This window comes from Impatiens glandulifera, chromosome 1, assembly GCF_907164915.1.
Source record: "Impatiens glandulifera chromosome 1, dImpGla2.1, whole genome shotgun sequence".
Taxonomy (NCBI): domain Eukaryota; kingdom Viridiplantae; phylum Streptophyta; class Magnoliopsida; order Ericales; family Balsaminaceae; genus Impatiens; species Impatiens glandulifera.
This window is the reverse complement of record NC_061862.1, coordinates 76,931,127-76,958,885: the sequence shown is the minus strand read 5'-3', so window position 1 is coordinate 76,958,885 and position 27,759 is coordinate 76,931,127. Positions and strand designations below refer to the sequence as shown.

At 29.2% G+C, this 27,759-nt stretch overlaps 3 protein-coding genes across 5 annotated transcripts; 2 read left to right on the top strand and 1 right to left on the bottom strand.

Moving 5' to 3' along the window:
* Nucleotides 1-443: 443 nt before the first annotated feature.
* On the top strand, nucleotides 444-3,446 carry LOC124918964 (tubulin-folding cofactor A). 2 transcript variants are annotated; one of them, XM_047459054.1, is made up of 4 exons: nucleotides 444-576; nucleotides 1,076-1,253; nucleotides 2,516-2,602; nucleotides 3,230-3,446. In XM_047459054.1, the coding sequence occupies exons 2-4, from the start codon at nucleotides 1,101-1,103 to the stop codon at nucleotides 3,320-3,322; spliced, it is 333 nt and encodes a 110-aa protein (XP_047315010.1). In that variant the 5' UTR covers nucleotides 444-576; nucleotides 1,076-1,100; the 3' UTR covers nucleotides 3,323-3,446. The 2 variants fall into 2 exon arrangements, with proteins under 2 accessions (XP_047315010.1, XP_047315009.1); XM_047459053.1 differs by having other exon boundaries at nucleotides 458-576; nucleotides 1,073-1,253.
* A 311-nt stretch (nucleotides 3,447-3,757) lies between these two features.
* On the top strand, nucleotides 3,758-8,539 carry LOC124918962 (nucleolin-like). 2 transcript variants are annotated; one of them, XM_047459051.1, is made up of 11 exons: nucleotides 3,758-4,129; nucleotides 4,797-5,347; nucleotides 5,436-5,525; nucleotides 5,634-5,873; nucleotides 6,409-6,630; nucleotides 6,716-7,019; nucleotides 7,104-7,459; nucleotides 7,558-7,703; nucleotides 7,864-7,988; nucleotides 8,076-8,164; nucleotides 8,240-8,539. In XM_047459051.1, the coding sequence occupies exons 1-11, from the start codon at nucleotides 3,880-3,882 to the stop codon at nucleotides 8,375-8,377; spliced, it is 2,511 nt and encodes an 836-aa protein (XP_047315007.1). In that variant the 5' UTR covers nucleotides 3,758-3,879; the 3' UTR covers nucleotides 8,378-8,539. The 2 variants fall into 2 exon arrangements, with proteins under 2 accessions (XP_047315007.1, XP_047315006.1); XM_047459050.1 differs by having other exon boundaries at nucleotides 3,759-4,129; nucleotides 8,237-8,539.
* LOC124918963 (probable WRKY transcription factor 12) lies at nucleotides 8,449-9,729 on the bottom strand. Its single transcript, XM_047459052.1, has 4 exons — nucleotides 9,391-9,729; nucleotides 9,184-9,272; nucleotides 8,936-9,094; nucleotides 8,449-8,766 (listed from the first exon to the last, which is right to left on the bottom strand). Exons 1-4 carry the CDS (start codon nucleotides 9,694-9,696, stop codon nucleotides 8,604-8,606), a joined length of 717 nt encoding a protein of 238 aa, XP_047315008.1. The 5' UTR covers nucleotides 9,697-9,729; the 3' UTR covers nucleotides 8,449-8,603.
* Nucleotides 9,730-27,759: the final 18,030 nt, after the last annotated feature.

Here is a 27,759-nt window from a genome sequence, read left to right as displayed (position 1 = left end):
TGAAGAAGGGGGTGAGAAAGATGAGTAAGAGGAAATGGAGTAAATAATTGAATGTAAAATTAAAGAAGGAGACATAAATTGGAGTTTAAATTATTGGAAAATTATTTTAATTAAAAACCGGCAGACGTGAATTTATAGAATAAAATAAAATTACACGTCATAAAAAAATTAACGTTGTTAACTTTTTTTCGTTAAATTAATAAATTTGACACATTTTGTCAACTTTATATACATAAATAAAATTTTACAACTTAATAAATAAATTTAAAATCCCTATCAAACTTTATAAACAATTTGTCCATATTAATAATATTGTTTTTTATCTTGTGTATAGTAAGAGTTAAACAAGTGTTATAAATCTAATAATATTATTTTATACTTAATTAATAAAATAACATTTTAAATATATATACTCTAATTATATATATATTATTAAAAAAAAAAAAACTGGACTTAGTTTTATTTTCCTTCCTTGAATCTGCAAGAAATAGAGAGAAGAAATCTTTAAACTTCAGACGGCTAGGGCGAAAGGAGATCGAGAATCAAGAAGCAGATTCTGCATTTTTTAAAACCCAGGTAACTTTCGAATTTAGGGTTTCTGCATTGCTTGTTCTAAATCTGATTCGGAAATACTTGGCCCGTTTCTTTTTAATAGTATCAAGTTCTTAGACTTTGTTCTTTCAATTTGATTCAGTTTACTATTTTCGTTTCTTGATTTCCCCAAGTTAGGTTTCATCCTCATTGTTTCATTTCACCCTCTAGTAATACAATCAAAAACTCGATCCGGGCCTGTGCCTTTCAGATTAACTTTAGATCGATTACACAGATGGCACAGAATTAAAAAATTAATAATTTGGAGCAAAATGAGCACTTTTAGCACTTAAGAATTTGATCTATCAATCAAAGTTTAAACAAAATACCACTATTCTTCAGCTTGTGAAAAGTATCTTCAATGGGAAATAAGTTTAGTTACCATCTCTGTTATACTTATTTGAAAAACTTAGATGTTGTACAAAATCAAGAAAATGTTTAATAATCCTTGTATAGAAGGCTTATCTTGTCTTGTGCTTAGTAGGAATCAAAGAAGCGTGTTAATAGACATGTCGACGATTAGAAATCTGAAGATCAAAACAGCCACTTGTAAGAGAATTGTTAAGGAGCTGCATTCTTATGAGAGAGAAGTTGAGAGAGAGGCTGCTAAAACTGCTGATATGAAGGAAAAGGGAGCTGACCCATATGATCTCAAACAACAGGTAATTAGGTTCTGTTTGTTTCTTCTTGAATTTGTGTTTAGGTCTGGCACTCTCTTCTCATAGATAAAGAGACACTTCTTGTTTAGTGAAGCTTTCATGTTTATATGGATAGACTTTGCTTGTCATTCCTTTCCGACAAGTCATCTGTTCCTTGCTCTATACTTTTCCCATTTGCCTACAACTTTAAACACTGTTTGGTTAGTAGGTAAAAAGACATAATGTGTATCTTTTTTTAATGTTTTTGGTGGAAAGTGGTGATGTTTATGGTAGTGAATATTAGGTTTAAGCAGTCTTGAAAAATTTGCTAATTACTTATGCTTCTTTGACCAAGTTGATCCTTTCCATATGTTTCCCTGGAATTGCTTGTAAAGAAGTTCATTTTGCTCTTTGAACTTGCATCTAAAGCTCTCCTTACTTCCTCAACTTGTTCCATTCTCGTTTTGCTTACTGAACTTTCAAAGTTGGTTTGCTTTACGTCGTCAGTTTTTATTTAATCCGTTAATGTCTTGCTATATAGAAAGAAAAAATATTTTAGTCAAGCATTGAGATCATGTAGCTGCAGAAATTGTGTATAGATTATTTAAGAACGTAAAGGAGTTAACCAAGATATTTGAGCCATCTGTAAAAATAGAAGAAGCAAAACATGCCCAACACAAATTGAGGAAGCCAAGCCTTTTACACAAATTCTAGAAGCATAATGAACTTTTTTTTCTTTTCTTTTTTTTTTAAATTTAGGAAACTAGCACGACCCTTGTAGTCATGACCCCTCACTTCAACTTTTGGCATTTTAGCGGGAATCGAACCTCCTATAACAAATTGTTTCTTATAATGTTGGATGATTAGATTGTATTTTTTTGTTTCATTTTCTGGAAAAAGCATTGTCTGTTTGCTGAGATATACATAAAATTGTTTCATCTTCAAGTTGATATTTACTTCTCATGAATGTGATTTGGAATAGAGATTCAAGTCTTGAAGGGCCAATCATGCAATGTCAAGTGTCTGGTTAATAAAATAATTACATTAGTATTCTTAGTATTTGATTTACTTTAAAATTAGGTTTTAGTCCTTTGATGACATTAAGGTTTAATCAATAAGAGGAAATATTATTTAGGTCTACTCTCCAAATTCTCGGGTCTTTGTTGAAGTTTCAATCATGATTTTTCTGTTATTTCATTGAATAAACTATTTGGTCTTTTATGCGCATAAATAAACTCCAGTTAGCCATAGAGTTTTAAGCCTATTATTTGGTTTTTGATGTTCAGGAAAATGTACTTGGTGAATCCAGGATGATGATTCCTGATTGTCACAAACGTCTCGAGGCCGCATTAGCCGATCTGAAAGGAACCTTGGTATTTTTTAACAACAGATTTTATGGGCATTAGTTATCCTATGAATATATTCTGTTCTTTATTCTTTCTTTTTTTCTCGGAATGTTTGAGAATTATTTTAAATGAGTTCCATTGGCAAAGTGAAAATAAAAGATATCCAATAAAAGCTAGGCAGAGATTGATAAAACAACTTAGCACTTAATTTAAATAACCTAAGTGCTTATTTAAGTCTACTGGATAACTATTCTCTAAAATATTTAATTATCTAGATTTGGCTCAAGCTAAACTAAAAAATTAAGCTATAAAGTTTAGGTTATTTCGGTAATCTATGAATGTGATTATAAGTAAAATAGTTTTTTTAAGTATTTTTCATACATTAGTTTCGCATCTTGTCTAATCAATTTACATATATAACCTTCATTTTCCATACAACCTGTGAACTAAGGATGTACGATACATAGCGCACCCAAAAAATATTGTTAGGGTTCATCTTACCTAGAAACATATCAGTTGTGTGAAGTTTCCCATCTTCGAAAACTTCCATTTGACATTGTTTTAACTGATGCACCCTTATTTTAATTTCAGGCCCATCTTTGAAAACTTACATTTGACATTGTTTTAACTGATGCACCCGCATTTTAATTTCAGGCCGAGTTCGAAGAGACCGAAGGACCTGAATTTGATGAAGCTAGGATAGTCATAACTGATGTTGAGAAAGTGTTCCAAAAGGCGGAAGCTTAGAGTAATGGATTTTGTAATTTTCAGTTCAAGTCTTGGAGCTTGTTTTGTCGAAGCTTTCATTTTCTAAATAAATTGAATTTATTTGGAAAAAATGTTATTTGATGAATGAAATTGATTGTTGAAGTTGTTTACGATGAAATGACATAGTATTTTAAGTCTATATTTGAATAATTTAGTTAATCCTTTCATTTTAAATATTTTTGTGGTTAAATAAAACATAGATTTATTTTATAATTCAAAAGAAAAGAAGATACAAAATTTCCCAAATTGGCTTTGTTAACCGGATTTTATAAATTTAAAGAAATAAAAAAATATTTATTAATTAAAAAAAATTAAGTGAAATTGAACTTACATGAACATTCTATAATTGAATTGAATATTTTAGAACATATAATATATTATTTCCTAAAGAGATAATCAAATTAGGGTTTCCTTACAATCCATATAGATTACCTTCTATCTAAAGCTTTTCAATTTATCCTTGGTCGTGTGAGCTTCATCTTGTGTGTTAGTTTCTATCTTTAGGGTTTGATTTATAATCGGTCGTTTGTTCGAAGATGCCTCCTAAATCGGCGAGGAAGACTGTGGCTGGGCCAGGAACGAGGCGCGGAGGGAGGGGAGGACGCGGGACGCCGAGGACGATGAACAAGAAGGTTGACGAGGTTAAGGCGATGGAAATGGTTGAGGAGAAACCTATGGAAATCATGCCTCCGGTTTCCGAACCTGTGGTTGAACCGGATCTGGAGCCTGTTACGAAGACTGAAATCGATAATGTATCTGAGGCTAATTCTATACTTCCTTTGAAGAGTAAGTTATAGTATTTTGATTGATTTTCGCATTCCTCTTATTCAATTACTTAAAGCTGTTCCTGTTAGGATAAATTAGATAGAATTCGAATTCGTTTAAAGATTTGAAATTTTGATTTCTATGTATGATGAGCCTTTTGCTTGGTTCTGGAGACCAAGAATGGATAAAGACACTGACTAATCAGTGTTATAGAAACATATTGGACAAAGAAGATGGAGAATTATTTGATACTTTGTTTGGTTGCATTTCATCATTCTTCACCAGAGTAACTTATGCAAATTTGATTGGTTTTTGGTGATGGAATATAACTCTACATGAATTTTAGTCGGTTTTATTCTCTCATAATTAAAGAAACTGGGATTTATCCACTTCTCTGTTGGAAATTTGAAAGTTGGATATTCTTGAAATTTTCCCACTCTTATGGTTTATATGCAATCAAGCTCTGGATTTCAGGATTTATTTCTCCATGTGAGAAATGTGTCTGAGCATTGGTATATCTTTCTATTGGCTTCTCCACTAATGAGTCACAAGTGGATTTAATTTGTGGAAGTATATTAAGAACTCTTAATAGACTATCTAAGTTAAAGACTGCTGGAAATTGTGGGTTTTCCAGATATATATTTTGTTGATTTCATTGGATGTCCTTATCTCCATTTTTGCGTGACAGAGGAAGATGATATTAAGGAATCAACTGATGAATATGAAAAAGATGAACGGTTAGACTTGGATGACAATGAACCTGATTATGAACCGGAAGAATATGTTGGTGTGGATTATGATGAGAAGGAGATTGAACATGAAGATGTTCAAGTAGAGAGGGATGAAATTGATGAGGAAGCTGAAAGGGGTGATGGTGAAGAAGAAGGTCACATGGTTGAGGAGGAAAATGAAGATCCCGCTGAGGAACTTGAGGGGGAGGAGGAAGATGGCCATGGGAGTGAAGAGCAACCAGACTTAGTGGTGGATGGAGAAGAAGAGGACCATCATGATGTTTTCTATGAAAGACGTAAGCGCAAAGAGTTTGAAGTCTTTGTTGGGGGTTTGGACAAAGATGCAACTGAGGACGATCTGAGGAAAGTTTTTAGTGAAGTTGGAGAAGTGACTGAAGTCAGGCTTTTGATGAATCCTCAGACTAAGAAGAACAAAGGCTTTGCGTTTTTGCGTTTTGCATCTATCGAACAAGCAAAAAGAGCTTGCACCGAGATGAAAAGCCCTGTGGTATTTTCCTTCTCTTACAACTCAAGCGGCAAAAAAGTTTTCTTTATGTTAGAAAAAAACATGTTTCCTTAATAACCACAAATTCCAGGTCAATGGTAAACAATGTGGTGTTTCTCCCAGTCAAGATAGCGATACCCTGTTTTTGGGTAATATATGCAAGACATGGACAAAAGAAGCTGTAAGTAGATTAGGCCAGCTTAATGTTGTCACAAGCTATGGATTATGTCCTTGTTGATCTTCTACCAAGTTCCTTAATTTATTACTGACAATTTAAATGTGCTTCCAGCTGAAAGCCAAATTGAAGCATTATGGAATTGAGAATATTGAGGATTTGACCTTGGTTGAAGATAGTAATAACGAAGGATTGAATCGTGGATTCGCTTTCTTGGAGTTCTCTTCTCGATCTGTTGCCATGGATGCTTTCAAGCGTCTACAAAAGAGAGACGTTGTATTTGGTGTTGATAGATCTGCAAAAGTTACTTTTGCAGATTCCTTTATTGACCCTGGTGATGAGATCATGGCCCAGGTAAACAGTGGTTTGATTTTCTGCATCCATGTGGACACTGATTGCCTAACTTTGGTCTTGTTTGATCTTAGGTTTATTTGAATAATCAAGTGATTATTTCCAAACAACCTTGTTTGGCGTAGGTTATAGGTGTTTAGGATTATTTAGGTAAAAAGTCATTAGAGCTATAAATATATAATGATTTTTCTTTTAAATAGAAGATAATTTGGTTGACGATTTGAATGATGAGTAGATTGTTCATTGGATAATGTGTAATTTTAAATTAATCTGTCAATGCTACACTCTGGAGACTGTTGAAACTCTATACAATATTTTTTGATATTGTAACTCATCAAACAAGTATATTTGGTCTGTTTGCTCCTCTCATGGGAAGAATTTTTATTTCTTTTGATTAATTAGAGATCTCCCACTCCCAAGCTTCTTCATTTGTCTAGCTTATTTAACTGCAGTGTATTCTGATATTTTTTATTGGGAAAACATGTATTCTGATATTTAAATGGTATACAAGGGTTAATAAAAGTATTAATGGTATTAGGTCAAAACTGTTTTCATTGATGGACTGCTTGCTTCATGGGATGAGGATCATCTGAGGGAGCTACTTAAGACATACGGAGGCATTGAGAAGATTGAGCTTGCACGTAATATGCCATCTGCCAAGCGAAAGGATTTCGGTTTTGTTACATTTGACACTCATGATGCTGCAGTTTTGTGTGCTAAATGTATCAACAATGAAGAATTGGGTGAAGGAAATAGCAAGGTTTTTTTAGTCATTTATTGAACATACATATTTATATTTAATGAATTTATTTGAGTTACTGTCTCATCACACTAGTTTGTTTCAGGTTAAAGTGAGGGTTAGATTGTCGAGGCCACTACAGAGAGGTAAAGGTAAACATGCGATTCGCGATATCAGGCCTGGGCGTGGATCTGCTAGAAGTGTTAGGGCACCTTGGAGCCGACCAATCCCAAGAGGACCTCCTCCCGTTAGATCAACAAGAGGAGTAGGAATTCGAGCACAACCTCCTCCAGATCATCGGTTTAAGAGGCCTGTTAGTTTTAGAGATAGACATCCAGTTGCATCTATGCCATCTAGGACTAGACCATTGCCTCCCCCACCAAGGTCATACGATAGGAGACCGCCACCTGGTATGTTTGTTCGATTTTCTTTTGGGTTAAGTGACTAAAATAACCTTGGTGTTTTCAATGTTGTGATTTGTTCTCTGCCTGCAGTCCCATCATATTCCAAGAGTAGCATGAAAAGAGATTATGTTCGACATGATGAGCCACCCCCTAGGAGTAGAGCTTCTGCTGTCAACTATGGTTCAAGGGCTATGGCTGAAGGACGCCAACTGTATAGGGATGATGACTATCCTCCTCCTCGTCCTTCTTCTGGCTACAATGATCTGCCAAGGGGCGGTGGTGGTGGCGGTTCATCGTCACGTTCTGCCCCTAGGAGATCTCATCCTCTTGTAGATGATGGTTATGGGCAGCAGAGGTATGAAAGGCCGCCTCCACCAAGTTATCGTGAAGGGCGTTCTCGTGATTATGATAATATTGCTGGTTCAAAACGTCCTTATAGTGATATGGTAAGTAAATATTGAGCCTTTTGGTATTTATGTTTTTGAGAAAAGTTACCAAGAAATTTGTGCTTAAGCATTGCTTATGTTTCTTGACATAAAAAAAGGATGAAATCCCTCCACGATATGCTGATAGCGGTGTTCGCCAGTCAAGGGCTCGTTTGGATTATGAGCTTGGTGGCGGCGGCGGCGGCTCTTCCCAGTATGCAGGAGGAGCTTCCCATTATGGAGGAGGAGATGCGTATGGTGACAGGTATTGAAAATTATTTTCCTTTCTTTTTTTACTATTTGGATTTAATTCCAAATAACTCATTTACCCAAATCATTATCCAAAATTATTTATTGAACATCTGTTTTTCATAGCCTACATCATACGGGGTCATTTGAAACCAAATTTTTATTATTGTTGATAGGATGGGGAGATCAAGCTTAGGATTCAGTAGCAGCAGCAATGGAAGCGGAAGCAGAGCTTCTCTTTCAAATCAAGAATCACAAACGCTGTATGGAAGCAGTCGTCATAGTATGGATTATGTCGGAGGTGTGTTAAGAAACAATTTCTTTTTTGTAAAAGTCTTCCATCCATGTCTTTAAATTGAGCAAAAATCAATCCCGGTTTTTGTGGCAGGATCTTATGGTGGTGGTAATAGTAATGACTTTGGCTCGATGTATTCCTCAAGTGCATATGGCGGCGACTACATTCCTCGTGGATCCAATGTATGCTTTTATTTTATTACGTTTTGCCCGTCATTTAAACTTTCATTTTAATTTATTTATATTGAATTTCAGCAGGTGAGGGGCAGCGGCAGCAGCAGCGGCGGTTCTTATTCATCATCGATGTACTCTGATAGTCGATTGGGTGGCGGTGGTAGCAGTAATTACATGGCAGAAAGAGGAAGAGGAGGTGGTGGTTCAAGTTCTTACTATTAATCTGCTGGAGCAGTCTGTAGTTTATCGACGAAATAATAAAATGTAGCGAAAAACATGCAAGAGCTTGTTTGGTTGATTTTCCTTTTCTGAAATAGGTTTAATAACACTATATGACAATGCATATGATATATTTTGTGGGGGCAATTAATTCCATTTACTTAATTACAAGAATTCATTAATAATACAATACTTGGATAATTTATTGAAGGTAATTAACAAACTAGGTCTAGAAGGAGGTAAAACATTCATTTTCCGACGAATTTGAATCATCACAAGGAATGTGATTATGTCTTCCTTCGTAGGTAGTTATAACCATTCGACAATCCTCGGATAACCGTTCTACCCGTTTCTTCACCCTACAGTTGCTATGTGTGCATCGATAGTAACTTCTGTTAACAATTCAACCTATTAAAAACTTGTTTTTTCATTGAATTTTCAAAAAATCTTAAATAACCAACATCAAACATGTTCTACCAATTATAAACTTGTTTGTTCATCTAATTTTCAAAAAATCTTAAATAACCCAACATCAAACATGTTCTATAGGATAGAATTAACCTGGGATGAAGGCTGTTCTTGACAACTTTCTGACCATATTTCCTCCACTTGTAACCGTCATCAAGAACATCAATATCACTTCTTGTTTGAAAGCAAAACCTGGGCTCTCTCAACTTTCTTCTCACTTTATTAACCTTGTTCTTCTCCGAATTCCTCCACCTGCATGCCCCCACATCAAATTCATAGATCTTGTCCAAATTTAACTGGATTCACACAAACACACAAACCCTAATCATATTAATATATACCATGAATTGCTACCACCACCGTCACTTGCATTCGCAGAGCAGCTCTCCACATTAGTACTAGTCTTGTTGGAATCCAATTGTCCAGCCACCTATATATATAAGATTAAAGAATTAACCCATCATGAGAATAAGAAATCTGAAAATAAAGAAGATTCAACGATTCAATATTTAATGCATGGAATGATGATAATATGATTTAGAGCCTGCCTGATCAGTTTGCTTCCAGTTGGAAGACCTATTATGATGATGATCATCATCATGGCGGGTGTTGATCTGGTTGAATCTGGTGGCGCCGCCAGTATCCGGCTGAGGTTGGTTTCTGGTTGTGGCGGTTCCGGCGTGAAGTGGGTGTTGTTGTTGTGATGAGACAAGAAAGTTTAATACTTGAGTGTGATCGTCGACATGATCAAAGTGAAGATGATGAAAACCCATTTCATTAATTGGAGGATTCATGATTGGAGATGTAGTATTATTAGTGAAGTAGTTTGAAACTTTTTCTCTCTCTCTTTCCATTTTCTAAACATGCATGTTCATCTTCTTCTTAGGGTTGTATTTGGGGAAGAAGAAGGAGAGAAGAGAGAGAATTAAGAGTCAAATAGGTCCCTTGATCTTCTATAAGTCCCCACCCACACCTTTTAAGTTTTAAGAGTTTCTTAGAATAATGTTTTTTATCAATATTTTTTATTATACTTTGATTACTTGATTAATAAAATTGTTTTTACCAAAAGATAAATAAATTACATTACTTTTTTTAATCTAAGAAGCTAAAAAAACTAGCGAGGAATGCGTTCACCATCCCGTTCCATTCTTTTTCGAGAGAAGAATCTGGAAAAATCGCATTTAAAACACTATTTATAATTATTATCCATAAATAAAACATCACCTTTTAATAACTATTGATACTTAGAAAAATTAAACATAATCAAACGATAACTATATTTATCTCGACTTACATCTAGAAAGCAATCACTTTAATACCCTTTAATAAAAAGTATAGAGAAGTTAAGTCACAAAAGATCATCGGAATGATATTCCAACTCTTTGGTTATGTTAAGTTTTTTCCTTAAGTTCTCTTATTCATAATATTGTGATTTCCACTACTAACCTTAAAAAAAAAAATTTGATATTCACAATGATGATGAAAGAAATCCCTTTCAATACATAACCAATAAGCAATTGAGAAATTAAGCCACAAAAGGTTCATATTGAGAGAAGCCTACCCTTTCCTTATTATTGTTATAATATAGTTTTTTCTCAAATTCCTTTGCTCACAATATCTTGATTTTCACAATTAAGTGGGTTAAAAAATAAATAATCTTAGACAAAAAAAAAAGGGGGATATTGTGGATCAAGATTAGGGGCTGGTCGGGGGTAAGACTAGAGAAGGTGCACTATGAGTAGATTTGCTTAAAAAAGGGATATTGGTGAAAAATAAATATATATTTTCTATACACAATTGTTTGTTAATTTTGATGTTTTCCTAACTTTTTTAAATTAATTAAAATTTATATGAAATAAAACCAAATGTTATCTAGGAGACCAAATCTTAATGATTTCAACTCACATGCTTGGATGCTTGAAAATTATATTTGTTTTCATTATTTTTTTTTTCAAGAGTGAAACGTGACAAATTGAGGTTAAAAACTAGACCACAATTAGTGAGCTACATTAAATAAATATTATTTATTTTACCAAATAATTTTTAATATTGTAATTTGTCATAATTTTTTATTACAAAATTGATTTGAATTTAGATCTAATTAAGTTTTTTTACAAAGTCTAATTGAGGCCATTGTTGGAGAAAATCCAATAATTTAATGACCAATATTTTACATATAGATATATATGTCATTATGCACTTTGTCTATTTAAAGATTGGACTATTTTATTTTGGTAAATATATATAAAAATGATACAATTGATCATATGCATAGTTAACCTAACAATTCAATTAAATAATTGATTTTATGACTGTTTATCACAATCTTGAAAATGCTAGAAGTTGTCAATATTTGAACAATTATTATCCCAAAACAACATCATTCTTTGGGTGTGTAACTCATTATTTCATTTTATTTTCTAGCTAGCATATTTTTAAATTATTTAATTCAATTATTGACAAAATAATTTTGGTACACGAGAAAATAATCTTGACCGAAACGTTTTTTAATACTTGACTATGACTTTAAAAACTCCATTCAAACTAAATAAGTTACGTCGATTATTTTCCATCCCGTTCAATTAGAATATACCCACATTTCCATTTTCGCTCCACAATATCAACCAAAGGGAGACTAAAATTTTGTCAAAACTCTAACTAAGAAGTTGTCTAAATTCTGTCAAATTGAAGAAAAAAACTATAAAGTTAAGTTTATTTCGATTTAATACTGAATAATTAAACTAATCTTTGCCCATTGGTTCCAAAACATAATCTCAAACATTTATGGTATATGAAGCATACAAATAAAGTTGTATAGTTTATGAAATAATCTATCACATTTTGTTATATTCAAGATCACAATATCCCATAACAAGAACTAACAAAATCCAAAAGAAAAATAAAATTAAGAAATAAGATTCATGCCATTACTAGAACAATTAATCTCCAACATATATATATATATATATTAATCTAACCCTTTCATTTGGTAGTTCCATAACCCTTTATGTTATTCAATTCATCTCAACCGTCGTGATTAAGAGTAGCCAACTTAGAAATTTCATCTCTAAATCATTATAAATTTCCATTCACAACCCACTTCATATCTTTGTGTGACACTCCAAATTTGTGGAGATGAAATTGTTTTGAAAAGGAAAATAAAAATAAAAATGAGATTTAAATATAATAAAAAGGAAAGTATAGGGAATAATATATATATAAATATCCAGGGAGGCAGGCAGGGAAATCTAATGGAAATCCAAATGTTGCAATATTTGAGATACATAAGTCTACTCAGACCACCCTTGCCCCTGCAAAAAGATGAACAAATAATCATAACACCCACATCCCCTTCTTCCCCCCCTTCTTCCTTTCCATGGCTTCCACTCACTCTCACCTGTTCTTTCATCCACAGTTCCCACTCTCTCTCTCTCTTTCTACATAATATATATATGGATCAATCAATTATTGAAAATATATGATAATTATCTTTTGTCCCATTTCACCACACATTGTATATATATATTCATTTTTAATATATATATATATTAGATCTAAATAATTACTAATAAATTAATGACCTGTCATAGTAATTGGTGGGGGAAATAACAAATCTATTTTTCAAGTGAAAGATTTTGATTATCATTGAGATCAATTATTATTAATCAAGGTACTTATGAATCAGCATGTGATGATTAATTTTTTTTATTTTATGTTGTTTCATAAGGTGCATTCATACACTTGAAAAAGAAAAGTGGGATGATCTCGAAATCAATATTCATTTTAGTTAAGAATGAAAACTAACTTGTGATTATGTTCGTCACCCAAAAAAGAGATAAGTTGATAATGAAAAAGATGAAGATTTATTTTGAGAATCAAATGAGGTTGGATAACAGCACTTTCTAGACATGTATATAATGTAAAAATGTATGCTTACTTAGTGTTTATTTGGGAATGGACAATAAAAAAATCTTATTGGACTATTTTTATATGATTTGGGATTTTGTTTTGGGAAGGATTGAATTTAAATGTTTTTTGTTATTGTGTATAATAACATATGCTTAACATGTAAAAACTTATTTTAAAAAATTAATTTATGATCATCTTTATGGCACCTTCTCTAAAGAAAATACCAAGTGCAACATAAATTTGAGTAAGAATTATTAAAATGCTGATATATATGCACACAATAACAATAGTGTGTAAATTTTACAAACATGAGAAAATAAATGTGAATAAAAAACTATTTATTAAAAGATATACAATCATATACTTATAATAGAGTTTGCTATCTTAAAATGTATTAATTAAATATATTATGATATTTAATCATATATTATAATATTATTATGCATGAGAAAAAAATAATTATTTATATAATTATATATGTAATCAATTCATTATTACTATATAGGTATATTATATAATTTAAATTTTAAATCTTATAATTCTCTTTACTAGCTAAAAACATATTTTTATTCAAATAAGTTAAAAGAACAACTACTTCTAGCTGTCTACAATTAAGATTTTTTTTTAAATAAAATAAAATTAGATAAGTCTTATTTGATACATAAAATAAATCTATATATATATAATGATGCTTAATTTTTAAAATGTTCGGATTGCAGGGTCGAGAACTGTGGTTAATTTGAATATATGTGAGAGTAAATGGATACTTGGGTCGGACTGTGGGTTGACCCGCCCATAAACTTAAAACAGTTAAAAATAAAATTAAAAATGTTATAGGTATGGTTCGAACTTGCAACCTAACAAAACAAATACAACCTTTTAACCAATTAGGCTAATAACACTTTATATTTTAAATTCAACCCAAAATTTAATAAACGTGTGACATTTTAACAATATAAGTTCAACTTTTTAACTAACTAATCTATATATATTGATGCTTAATTTTTAAAGTGTCCGGATTGTCGGGTCGAGAGCTGTGGTTAATTTGGATATATGTGAGAGTAAATGAATACTTGGGTCGGATTGCGGGTTGACCCGCCCATAAACTTAAAACGGTTAAAAATAAAATTAAAAATGCTATAGTTATGGTTCAAACTTGCAACCTAACAAAACAAGTATAACATTTTAACCAACTAGGCTAATAACACTTTATATTTTAAATTCAACCCAAAATTTGATAAACGCGTGACATTTTAACAATATAAGTTCAACTTTTTAACTAATTAATCTATCTATATATATATATATATAATGATGCTTAATTTTTAAAGTGTCCGGATTGTCGGGTCGAGAGCTGTGGTTAATTTGGATATATGTGAGAGTAAATGGATACTTGAGTCGGATTGTGGGTTGACCCGCCTATAAAAATTTTACCGTAATATTTTTTCACGGTTTTTTTATATTATTACTCGTGCAAATGCACGGGATACATGATAGTTGTTATAACATTGTTTAAAAAAATGATAAAAAAACACGGAGTTTGATTTGAATTATTTGAATTGTTTCTAAATAAATTTTCATCACATTAATGTTATTTTAATTATTAAATCACTTAATTTATTATCAAAACTCGTAACTATTTTTTTTTAAAAATTTAAATCTTAAGTATAACGAATATTTGAGTAAATAATCTAAAATAATCCACATTATCATCGTCATTAATTACATCAATGAAAACTCTTCCACATCTTGATAACGCATTAATCTGACAACTTATAGAGACTATTCTCAACCAATTTCACGACTACAAACATATAAATAAAGAATGATATTAACACTAGTATCACCAACAATTGTCAATACCTCACAAATTAATCAAAACCATGAAACGAAATCAATATGTCAAAAGAACCCTAAAATCAATGATAATTGAGAAAGTTCTTGTATATAGTTTTATTAAATTAAGAACATTTTCCGAAATCCAAATATTGATTGCGTGCACATTTATTATAATTTGTTTTTATTTTTTAAATCAAAGATTTTATTCTTAAGATTTTTATTATTTATATATATATAAATACTCAACAAGAATATACAATCAATAAAAAAAAACAATTTATTTCAATTTATATAACTTATCTTACAACACTAATTCATAGTGCGCTCTACCACAATGAAAGGACCTCCCAACAAACATTATTAGTATAGACATTTGACATAAGGCTTCAATTTATTCCACTTATTTATAACTTGAATTAATTTTTAAATTAATATTTATTCCTCATACAAATTTATCACAATCCACCCATCATGATCTTCAATTTCATTTTTAACGTTTTTAGTGTTAATCAAACTTAAAATTTTGTAACTCGAACTAAAGTAATGTCCTAACGCTCTATCACTCTTTAGAACTTAAACCCTTGAACCATTTGAAGTTGAGTCCTAACGCTCTCGACAAATACAACACTTTTAATATTTACTTCTTGGAATCAAACTAGTCACATTATAGCCATAAGAGTAGATAAATAATTACACTATGGAGTAGCTTATTCCATTTCAGAATAAACCATCTATTTACAATAACTATCACTTCCATCTCTCACTATATATATTTCTATCTATCCATCCATCTGCCTTTTACAGAAGAATATTTACTGTTGGGAAATGGCTTTATGCAGTGAAATTTATTTACTTGTTACGTAGGATAATTCAAATTAATGTATATTAGTTTCTAAAAGCCTTCACATTTACTTTGTTTATAAATAATATGAATTATGATCTAAAAATAATGTGTATAGTGAATTTTATACCAAGTAAAGCAAAAAAGTATATATTATATTTCGAAAAAAAATATTAATACATTTTTATTGATATCGTGATTGTTTATTATTATTTTTTTTAATAAATACACATTTGTAAATAATTAAGGCATTGTTTAGATTAGATTATCAAAATATATAATCTCAAACCTTATAAGCACAATATTATTTAAAGTAATCTAATCATTTAAATAACCATTTCAAATATAGATTAAATATCCATATTTTATTTTCAATTTATTAAAATATAAATAATTAAAAGGGCAGAATAGACTTTTACCCATTAAATATCACACACACCAGATTTTCCTTTTAAAAAAAAAATATTTTCAAGTATGAATTCGACCTTAATCTTTCAAAAACATGCAAGAAAACTCTAAAAGGTGTGACAAATAATAATTACATTTTGTGTAAATTATAAATCTCTAACATGTATGAAGGCCTTAACTTTTCAAAAAAAAAAAAAAATCCTACTACCTTATTAAATTAGAAGAAAAAAAGTTTATTTAGATTTTTACAAAATATATTTCACTAAAATTGGATAATTTCAAACAAACTTGTGCTTTGGCTTATAATGATAATGACCTTATTGAACACCTATTTAATTAATATTTTCTTTTAAGAAATGAGATATTTTAATTTATTCACAATAAACTCAAAATGTCAATATGAAAACCAACCCATAATCATAAAAAACATCGATCAATAATTAATCATAATCATATATACTAATAAACCAAGATCAAACAAGCTTATATATATATGTATCTGTTTAAGTAATTAATAAATTAAAATTTTCTGTGATGATAAAAAAACAAAAAATAATTACCCTCTCAAATATTGTTCTATATATGTCAAGGTCTTTTTTCTGTGTGTGTTACATACAAATATTATTAACATTCAAAAGTTTGCAGAAAGGTTGTACAATATTCGTCCCTGTAGGTATCTATCAATTATCATTGCAAATAAGCAGCTTTCTATCTTTGAACGTCAAACTTATACATCAACTCATATACAATATACAATCATATTTAAATAAACTATTCAAATAAATTCAATTGTCGCTAAAACAACAAAAATACACTTATAAACCATTGCTAAAAAGATATAGACCTCGTTCGAGTTCGATTTACAGCTTAAGTGGTTTTGAGATAGTTGTTAGAACCATTTTTCTTTTAATTAATGAGAACTAGCATGATACCCTACAATTATGTTCCCCGCTCCAACTCAAAGTTTTTTCAGTTAGAATCAAGACGGTAACATTATGGTCTTTTAAAACGACTATTATCGTTGAACTATCTTTTGGTTTTAAAAAGTTGCTAAAACCATATTGAATGTTAATTATGTTGATATTTCAAATTGAAACACTTCCATTCCCTCCACCTCACAAATTTTCTATTAGATTTGTATCAAACAAACAAACAAACAAGACCTAATTGGGGGGCAATGTGAAGGGTATTTGAGAGAAGGGGAGAGAGGATCCCAAGTCCCAACTTTGCAGGGATATGGCAGAGAGAGCACTTGGGAATCTTAACAAATAATTGTCACAGTTTTTTTCATATTTTTCCAAGAAAATGAAATTGTAAAGCTTATAGAATTCTCTATTTTTGGTAGAACTAAATATTTATTATAACCCTTACATACCTCTTTTTTTTTTCTCATTGAACTAGAATATAGAGAATTATAAAATAAGTATATGGTAGGGTATGTGTGGTTCGGTTCGATCGGTTTGTATATTTCGTACCATCAAACCGTTAAAGTCGGTTTGAAAATAAATTTACAAAACTGTCATTTTTAATTGATTGATCGGTTAAAAGACCAGTTCGATAGGTTTAGTCGGTTCTATCAAATTTATTCGTTTGTATCATTAAAAATTTGTAGAAATATTTAATGAGCTTGTCTAAATGATATGATTTGTTTTGAAGTTATATATGATTGTCTAAATATTGTTAGTGTATCTGTTTCTGACTTTCTTGAATTTGTTATATATTTATTGTATATTAAATTTGTTGTCCATAATATCTGTTGAATCATCTATTGTATTTTATGTCTCATGAATTTGTTGAATCTTGTATATATTGATGTATTTAATGTCTAATATTGTTGTTATTGATTTTTGTCTTTCATTGTGATTTTTAGTTATTTTATGTTCATATTCTGTAAATTTACAATTTTGTTGTATATTAGGTTTAGGTTTAGGTTTAGCTTATTATTCATTTGACTTTACTCCTAAGCCATTATCTAACCTTAGTTAACTTTTTATTTAAATTGATTTTATGTTATATTATAAATTGATACACTCTTGATAATTCAATGTAGTCATTTTTTATAGTTATTTTATATTTTCGTGTTCTCTAATAATTACAACTTTCATGAAGCCAACACAACAACTTAGAGTCATGTCGTCCCGTTTCAATCTAGTTCCTTAAAAGTGAATCGAACCCTTATATAAATGGATGTTGATTCTTGAACCACAAACATAGCTGAAAAGTGTAGTGAAAAGAAGTGAAAAACAGACATATCTAAGGACTAAGAAAGGTTCTCATCCAACCTTTGAGTTGAATGGTCAGAAAGTGATTACTTTTGATGTTATAATAGGGAAAAGAAATTGAAGTTATATAGAGTATTGATGACTAGAGTTTTAGGGTTTGTAGACTGAGAATACAAATCCTGAAAGGCTGCAAATGCAACTATCATATATATTCCCCATTGCTTTGCCCTACCCTAACTCCATTGCTTGCTTGCACGTGTTCAAACTAAACCCTAGTTTTAAAAAATATCATCACATTAGTTCTTAACATGTAAAATAGTAACAAAAAAGTTCAACAAAATTGAAATGTATACTATCAATTAAGCGGTAGACAAGCTAATTGAAAAAGAACAATTAAATAGACATAATCGGACGACTCAATCTGTTAAAAAAACAAATTTTGTTTCTCACGTTAACTATGACAACAAAGCCGACTAACAAAATACATCATTTTGAATACTTAACCAGATAAATATGGAATAACTAGAAGATTAAAGAAAATAAATAAAAAAATCAAAACAAGAAATTGAAATAAAGAAACTTGAAAGTAATGTGAACTATGATTTTTGAAAAAAAAAAAGAGAAATGGATTTCAACACTAAGAAAACTAGCATTTTGACTTTAAAAGACAATTTTTTTTAATATTTTTTTTTTTGAATTTAATGATTGTTTTCTTTTTCTTGTAACTTTATTTTGTTTAACTTGTAACAATTTATGTATTTTGTTAAAAAAATGACTTAAATTGAATTATGTCATCATAATAACTTTGTAAATCTCATGTGAACTGGGTCATTCTTTTTTAGAATGAAGGTTTTATGATTGTTCCTAATTTTTTATTAGTATTGTTCCCACTAATTTAGTATGAATTTTTATATTGCTAAATAAAATAATAAAATTATTAAATAAAAGATTATATGGTAATTATATTATTTTTGAAAAAGATTATTTAACAAAAATGTTAAAATAATTTTTTTTTATAAAAGTTGAGAATTAAAATTATTAAAAATATATATTTAATTAAAGACGTTAATTGTAAGGTTAGTATATGATGAAGATGTATTTCATGCTTATCTATATATATATAATGATGCTTAATTTTTAAAGTGTTCGGATTGCCGGGTCGAGATATGTGGTTAATTTGGATATATGTGAGAGTAAATGGATACTTGGGTTGGATTGTGGGTTGACCTGCCTATAAAAATTTTAGGTTTTTTTATATTATTACTCGTGCAAATGCACAGGATACATGCTAGTTTAATTAATAATGTACAAAGAGAAATAAGATACCATGTACTTCAAGGGAAAATATAAGAATTGTACAAAGTTTAATTAAAAATTTTAAATAATTACCCATTATATATATATATATATTATATATAATAAACAATCAAACTACTAGTTTATTTTGGTACAAAATAAATTGAAGAACGAAGCTAATTACACCACTAACCTAATGTAAAATTACAAATGTAGAATAGAAAAAGGTTATTTTATTTGAATTTTCAATGATTTTTTTGAAGGATTTCATTAAACTTCTAATAAATATATATAAATATCATTGGTATGGACTCATCTCTCTTCTATTTCAACTTAAGCTCAACACGTTGATTTTGCGATTCTAAATACAATTTTCTTCATACTTATTTTATTCCCGAAAAGAATTTGTTATAACTGCGTCTTCTTAATTCATCATCGCTTTCTCAATGAAAAGTCGAGGCTGAGAAAAGAGTTTTCTTTCTATATATATACTTGTGTCTCACACAATATAGAGACATGTCTTGAAAAGACTCCATTACTAAACCATCATAATGAAAAGGCTCAATGGATAGGGTTTCTTTAGTTTGAACAATGCCACTACACCATTTGCATTAATTGTCTCTTTCCCTAGTATAGCTAGGTTTGGCGTCGCTATTTAGATATATAGGTAAAAAATTGTCCCTAAATTCCGTTGTTATTCCTCTTTTTTATTCTCATCAAGTTTAACGAATACATACACGATCAAAACAAGTGGAGGGTGGCATGCATGAACCCCTATTATTATCAAATTCTCAACAAATTAAGTGATTTCAATTCAATTCAATTCAATTCAATTCAATTCAATTCAATTTATAGGACAGAATAAACTGAATATAATTAATAAGAGTAATAGTTAAGAGGTGGAGAGTACTGAATCTACTATATATATATATAATATACATATTATTGTCTTCAAAGTCTTCTTAGTGGGAAACCAAAGCTCTTAAGATAATGAAAAGCCAAGTTCAAATACATAAATAATTATTAAAAACATGAAAAAGTAGGAAAATAATTAAGGGTGCATGTTTGATTCGGTTTATAAACATACATGAATAAGTCACTATTACGTAATAAATTGATAGAGTAATTTTTTTCTTTAAAAAAAAAGTCGAATTTTAGATGAGCATTTCAAAAACAAGCTGAATAATCTAAAAAATAAAATAAAAAAATAAACTGAGATGAATAAACGTATAGGTTTAAAAATAAACACCTTAATTTATATAATTACATATATTGAGTCTTGACTTCACCGACAATTTGCAGCCAGTGAATTTTTTTATTATTTTTTATTTTTGTATCTTCTTGTAATTACTGTTCTGATTTGTGAGACATGCTTTTTTCTTCTTTTTTTTTAATTAAAATAAGTTTTTATTTTATTAAATATATATATAAAACAGTCGTCCAAAAACATTCTTGTAATAATTCGGATAGAAAGAGAATAAGATCCGACATTCTCATCATTTCAATATCAGTATTCAAAGCTTTAATAATTTTAAGTATCTCTTTTCTCTAGGATTAATAGTAGTAAATAATGAGCTATTAAATAACATCAAAAAAAATTAAAAAGAAATAAGCATTGCATCTATAGTAAATCTGAAAATGTAGATCTTTAATAGCCCAAAAGAATCAAAATCCAAATGGGTAACAAATTCATCCATCAATTCAAGCATGAAGGTGATTCACCGCGGTGTTTGATTTTCTCCTAACTAATTAGAGACTTAATGTCAGCTTTATTTAGGCTCACGATATATAATGTGAAGAGATATTCATTTTCATTTAGATTTTAGTAAGTTAATTGAATTTTAAGAATAATAAGAGAGAGAACAGAGCAAAAACTGATTTAAAGGTTTGAGGTAGCAGTTGAAGAAGATTTCTGTTTACTAGAGTTTGCACCGTTTGATCGACTTCAAATGTTGACAGTTTGTTGGTTATATCTGAGGATACATTCTGAACGGTGAATGTCTGTTTTCTGAGACTTCTAAGAATTGTAGAATTGATAAGCTTGGTTGATCTTACTCTTTCTATTAATTGTTGTTATTTGCCGAACTTGTTGTGTGATCTTGATGCAATTGATTAGACTCTAGTTTGGTTATATCTATAGTGAACCCTTAATTGTAACATCGCTGATGATAGTGGATTGTTAAGTGGTTTGTTCAGGTTCGTTGTTTTTTACTCTCGATTTGAAGAAATGTTTTTCCACGCTAAAATTGTCTTGCATTGTCGTTTTAATTTTTTTTCTATTTTATTCATCTCTTATACTCAATTAGTTGACTTTGGACCAGTGTTCTGTTTTTGAATAATACATTTTCTAAAAAAGTAAGCCAGCTTAAGCTCCTAAACAAGAAAGAATAGTAAGTCCGTGTGTCCGGTTAGAAAGCCAAGCCAGGGGGCAAGGCAAATTTTTTGAGTTATTTGGAGGTTCCAGTGAAAGCTCTGTGAAATAACTCGAATTTCAAATCAATCACTTGCTTTAACTACTCATGCTATGGTTTGAAATCACTTGCTTTAACTACTCATGCTATGGATGTGGGAGCATAACTCCGTTCCTGATCACACAAAATACTCCTTAAAAAAAGAAGTGTGCATATTATTCAATACATAAATGGATAGGGTATGATTGCAACTCGAATAATATCTCTATAAACCGAAACACTCTCCTATGTTCATCCCTTTCCTTTAATCGAAACCTAATTCACGAAAATTATATTAAAAAAAACATGAAAAAAACGATTACACTAGGTTGTTTGTTTTGAAATTTTAAAGAGTGAGTTTTGAGAGTGAACCATATTTATACAACATTAAATAAATTTGTAGGTTTTTTTTTAAATAATTAATGTATTAGAGTACTAAGTTTATAATTAATAAAATTTAAGTATAAGTAATATTTAGTTTTGAAAGGTTAAGTATAAAGTTGGTAGCATTATAATTTGAAGACACTATAGAGAATATGTGTGTTAATGCTGAATTCCATGCAATAATGATGACCTTCCAATCAATTTCAAAAGTCTTCCAAATTTTAATGATGGTAGATATTTCGTGGGGTCATATAACATCATTAATTAATTCCCCATTTGGTTACATCTAAACTTAACATACATATCTAAAATAAATAATTAATCAAATGACTACTATAATAATTAATGTATATAGAAACAAACCACTCAAACAAACTATATTTAAATTGGCTTAAACAAAAACCAACAAAGGTTTATTATAATCTATGGATTTGTTCATTATTCAAATCATCTCAATAAAAATTAATCATTATTTTATCTATTTTTTATCAAAAAAAATTTAAAACGTTTAAAATAATAATATTAATCACTTTTAAAATTATCTACCAAATAAAAATATTTAAATGAATCAAATACAACATAAAACACATGCAATTCCAATATAAAGTTGGGGTGCTTTAGAAGAAAAAATATTCTTATATTTTATTCAACTTTTATGTTATATTGAAAAGATATAATAATATATAATAATTTTGTTTAAAATTAAAAAAAAAAATTTATCTAGTCTAGTTAGTTAATTAAATGTTTGAAGGTTGTGAGTTCAAATCGGTTCACCTCACCTAGGGTGACCGGGACGGTTTTCCAAAGTAACCTTGTTTAGCGTTCACTTTCTCAAACTAACCTAGTTCATTATTCATAAACTAACTTATTTACTATTCAAACTCAGTTTTATTTATTATTTTTTTTTACATTTAAAATTTATTATATATAAAGTTTATATTTTGATATATATTTTAAATTATTATTTATATAAACTAAATTATTTATATTTTTATATATATTTTAAATTATTATTTTTATAAATTAGATTATTTATATTTTGATATATAATTTAAATATAATTATTTTTTATAAATTTGATTATTTATATTTTAATATATATATATATATATATATATTTACATTTCAATTATTATTTATATATAATAAATATTCCCTTTTAGCATTCTAATAAATAATAATAAATTTAAAATATTTTAACTATAATAATATAATAACTATATATATTCATAAAAACGTTTTTAAATTTATCAATTATTTATTAAATATAATAACATTTTTAATTAATATTTTAACCCTATAATATAATATAATATGGTAAATATACATGATTTTACACATTTATCTCTCATCTCGATTTGATTGCTTTCGCTTATAAAATTTAAATGCATATTTGGAAATAATAGCTTCAAAATTTGTAATGTTAGGACAAAAATGATAATTTAAGAATGAAGTCATGTTTTTGTAATGAAGGTGTCAGCCCTAACATTACTAATAGATGGTAGTGATATAATTTTTTACTTTATATGAGATATGAGAAATTGTGACTATATATTTTGTTGTAAAGTAATGTTAACTTATTTTTTTTTTAATAAATTGTGTATTTATTATTGAGAAACAGAATTTAATTTAATTAATAGTCCAAAAGAGGTAACTGGAAGTGAATTAATGGTTCAACAGTTGAGACTTAACTATCAATTACCAACTCCATTAACTATCAAAACTACTCTAAAAAGTACACTTTCATTTTCCTATCTTTTTTTTTTTTCTCTTAGAAAATTCCAATCCACTAACAACAGTTAATTCAATTAAGCAACCTCAAAGTATAAATATATGTTGAAAGTGAGATTATAGCTAGCTTCAAGAATTACTAACATACATCACTACAAAAGAATTCAAAAGTAATCTATATATCTTTTTAATTTTTTAATTTTTTTCTTTTCTTTATTTAATTTTAAAAAAATAGCACACTCTTCACTTCAATTAATATGTTCTTAATGAGAATTGAATCTAACTTTTCATTTCAACTACTTAAGAAATAACCATATTTAAAAAAACAAATGTCTTATATTTTTTTTAATTTAAATAAAAAAGGAAAACTAAAACTTAAGGATCAAATAATTAAAGAAAACTAAGGCCCTAAGACAATTGGGCCTGATGAGGATCAGAGACCAAATTCAATAAATTGGGCTTTTAGAGCCTAATTAAAGGTATCATTTATTCAATAGGGCTCTTCTATATAGAATCTATATATAAAAACCCATTTTTTTTCAAATCAATGTATTCACTCTGACAAACCACAAAACTTGTTTTTGTTACCGTAAACATATCGGAGGGTTAAATTGCAGGTTACTGCCAATAAAATTTGAAACAATTGAATTTAAAAAATAATATTAAAAATGATATATATAATATAAATATAACACTCTAACCAACTAATTTAATAAAACTTTATATTTTAAAATAACATAATATTTAAACATGAGTCGTTACATTTATATAACTTAGATTTTTTATATTAATTTTTTATAATCTATACATATATATATATATATAAATCTAGTTTTCTGAAATCACTAGATCCTTACACGCTAACGCACAACCCATTTTTGTTAGAGTAAACAGGTTAAGTTGTTAATTTGCAGATTAAATTGTCCATTTAAGACATAAATTGTGTATTATTAATTAGATAACACATTATTTTACATTCATAACATTACAATTTAATCTATGTGTTTTTAGTAATGGATGTTAAATACTCTTTTTTGTTTTGAATTTGATTATAAATAAATATGAATAACATATTAATCAATATATTGATTAATTAGTTGATCAAAATTTTACACACAACTATATTGATTAATTAGTGGGTCATTATCTTACCTACAAAATATATATACACAAAAATATACGTTGGTCAAAATTTTAAATATAAAACATTTATATACAACTACAATAAAAAAAAGGTATTTGTGACGAAAATTTATTAACGCATAATTTTTTGACAATTTTACCTACGTCATTTGTGACAAAAATAATAAACGTCAAAAAAAGTAATGAAAATAGAAAAAACGTAGAAAAAAAATTAAAGAAATTTAGCCACGGTCATTCCCATCGTTTTTTGTGGACAGTAAACACATGACACAAAATTCGTAAGAATATATTCTGGAGGTATTTTCGATATATTTTTTGACGAATTTAAATTTCGTTAGATAATATTTTTCAACAGATATTTTGACGAAATTTGCGACTAAAGTTTCCGTCCAAAATGTTTATTAATGACATATTTTTTTACGGAATTTGTGATGAAAGTTTTTCGTCGAAAGTTCCGTCACAAACTTCGTTAACTTAATATTTTGAATCAAATCTGCTCTACTCTACTTTACTCTACTCTCTACAGTGTCGTGGAAGAACATAGTGAAATTAGATGGTGCTCTATCTTCTAGAATATTTTCGTACTCTACAATCGAACTGCTCTTCAGTTTCCATATTTTGTTAAGTTTTCTTGTCTCTACATACATATACAAAATATTGTGCCTTCTTTCTCGAAGACCATGCAAAGATCCCATTAAGAACATACTGCAACAAGTTATGAAGCTGCTTATTGCAATCCAAACTCCGACAAAGCAAATTGGAAGAGATCAGAAAAGGGCATGGATGTTGTCTGAATATCATCGACTTAGATCTTTAATTGAGCTTTACGTACGTGTGGACAAACAAATTCACGACACACTCTACAAGATAAGTACTAGAATGCCCCACTCTTTGTGGAGTCATCAGAGCCGGCCTCCTGTTGTTTACTTATGGATTCAGAAACAGAAAAAAACATAAACAATAAGTGTTTGGGAGACGAGATGCAGTTGACGCCATTTTTGTTGGAAAATGGTGGGATCAAGGGAGGGTTGGGGATTAAGCTTGATGGGTTGCAGACCAAGTAGATCGTCTATTGCAAAGCTTAGTTCATGTGAAGCAGGAGTTGAAGATTAATTAAAAATCCCATTAAGAACAAGCTTCATTTGTATGTATGTACACAATAAAGATAAGAAAATCTTACTTCCGGCGGATGTATTCTTCTTTCGAAATTAATCCGCTCGTATCAACCGGTATGTTCTTCGAATCCATGATTCCAATATTTAATTTATATATATTTAGTTTCTCTACATACGAGACTAATCTTATTCTATAACCTTAAGATTGTAGTTAATCTTTTATATACAACTTTGTTTTCAATCATATATTTTTGTCCTAAAACAATTAGAGTAGAGAATTACTCTAGAATACGTCTTTATAGATCATCAGATAGTTGTTCTTAAACTTTTTTATTATCAAATTTTGAACGGTAAAGTTGCTGCAATAGAGAAAGAGAGATAGAGATGATGATGTGGAGCATTTGAAAAGTCACTGATAGAACTTACTATATTACTATATATGCTAGTTGATAGGTAGAACTATGATTAATGAGAATGAAGTATGTAGAATTAAAAATACAAATTTTACTCATTGACTCTTTCTCAATCTATTTAGATCTAAATTAATTTATATATATTATCAGAGTGCATATTATAATTATGAGAGAAGATCTACTATGAATTTACAACAAAAATTTGTTAGATTTTCGAGGATTAATTGACGAGTTCATTAAATGGACTGAAGAGTTTATATATTTTTCTATGCAAAATACTAAATTTATGAATGCTTGACATATTTTGTGCCCATGTAGAAAATGTGGAAATCGTAAATTTCAGGATTCATAAACTTGTAAAAGTCATCTTTATCAAAGTGGCTTCGTTGAGAACTATTATACATGGGTATGTCATGGGGAACCACCAACTTATTTTGTGCAATTTTTGGGTAGACAAGTTATTGATGAACCAAATTTTAGTGTTGATGACACTAATTTGTATTGTAAAATGATCTTCAATGTTGTTGTTAGTTGTAATTCGCCAATACAAAATGAAGATGAAAGTTCTTCCTCACACGTTCCTTTAGATAATCTTGTTGAAGGAGACAAGTTTTGGGAAATGATAAATGCTGCAGATCAACTAATTTAGCAAGGTCACCCAAGTGAAACACAATTAACAGCAACTATGAGACTTATCAGCCTCAAATCTGATCATAATTTATCTAAAAGCTCAATGATGAGATTATCAATTTAATGCGCGACCTAATGCTACATGACAACAACTTGCCTACAAATTATTATAAGTGAAGAAATTGCTTAAAGATTTTGGTTTACCGATTGTAAAGATCGATGCGTGCAATAAAGGGTGTATGCTTTTTTTGGAAAGATGAGAATCTATCTGAACATTGTAAGTTTTTCTTACAACCAAGATACATGAAAAATGATAGAAAATCTAAAAGGAAAAAGATTTGTAAACAATTAATATATTTTTACCTTTGATGCCAAGATTGTAGAGATTATATGCATCACATGTAACAACATAACATATGACGTGGCATGCACGACATGGTATTGAAAATGATGTGATGTGTCATCCTTCAAATGGAGAAGCATGGAAATCATTTGATTGTACATATCCGGAATTTGTAGAAATGCATCGTAATATT

Coding starts and splice junctions, on each gene's coding strand:
- LOC124918962 (XM_047459050.1), top strand. CDS start 3,880: ATGCCTCCTAAATCGGCGAGGAAGACTGTGGCTGGGCCAGGAACGAGG. Junction 7,704..7,863: donor GGAGATGCGTATGGTGACAG/GTATTGAAAATT, acceptor TATTGTTGATAG/GATGGGGAGATCAAGCTTAG. Junction 7,989..8,075: donor TAGTATGGATTATGTCGGAG/GTGTGTTAAGAA, acceptor TTTTTGTGGCAG/GATCTTATGGTGGTGGTAAT.
- LOC124918963 (XM_047459052.1), bottom strand. CDS start 9,696: ATGGAAAGAGAGAGAGAAAAAGTTTCAAACTACTTCACTAATAATACT. Junction 9,273..9,390: donor ACTGGAAGCAAACTGATCAG/GCAGGCTCTAAA, acceptor TTATATATATAG/GTGGCTGGACAATTGGATTC. Junction 9,095..9,183: donor GGTGGTGGTAGCAATTCATG/GTATATATTAAT, acceptor GGGGGCATGCAG/GTGGAGGAATTCGGAGAAGA.
- LOC124918964 (XM_047459054.1), top strand. CDS start 1,101: ATGTCGACGATTAGAAATCTGAAGATCAAAACAGCCACTTGTAAGAGA. Junction 1,254..2,515: donor CATATGATCTCAAACAACAG/GTAATTAGGTTC, acceptor TTTGATGTTCAG/GAAAATGTACTTGGTGAATC. Junction 2,603..3,229: donor CCGATCTGAAAGGAACCTTG/GTATTTTTTAAC, acceptor TTTTAATTTCAG/GCCGAGTTCGAAGAGACCGA.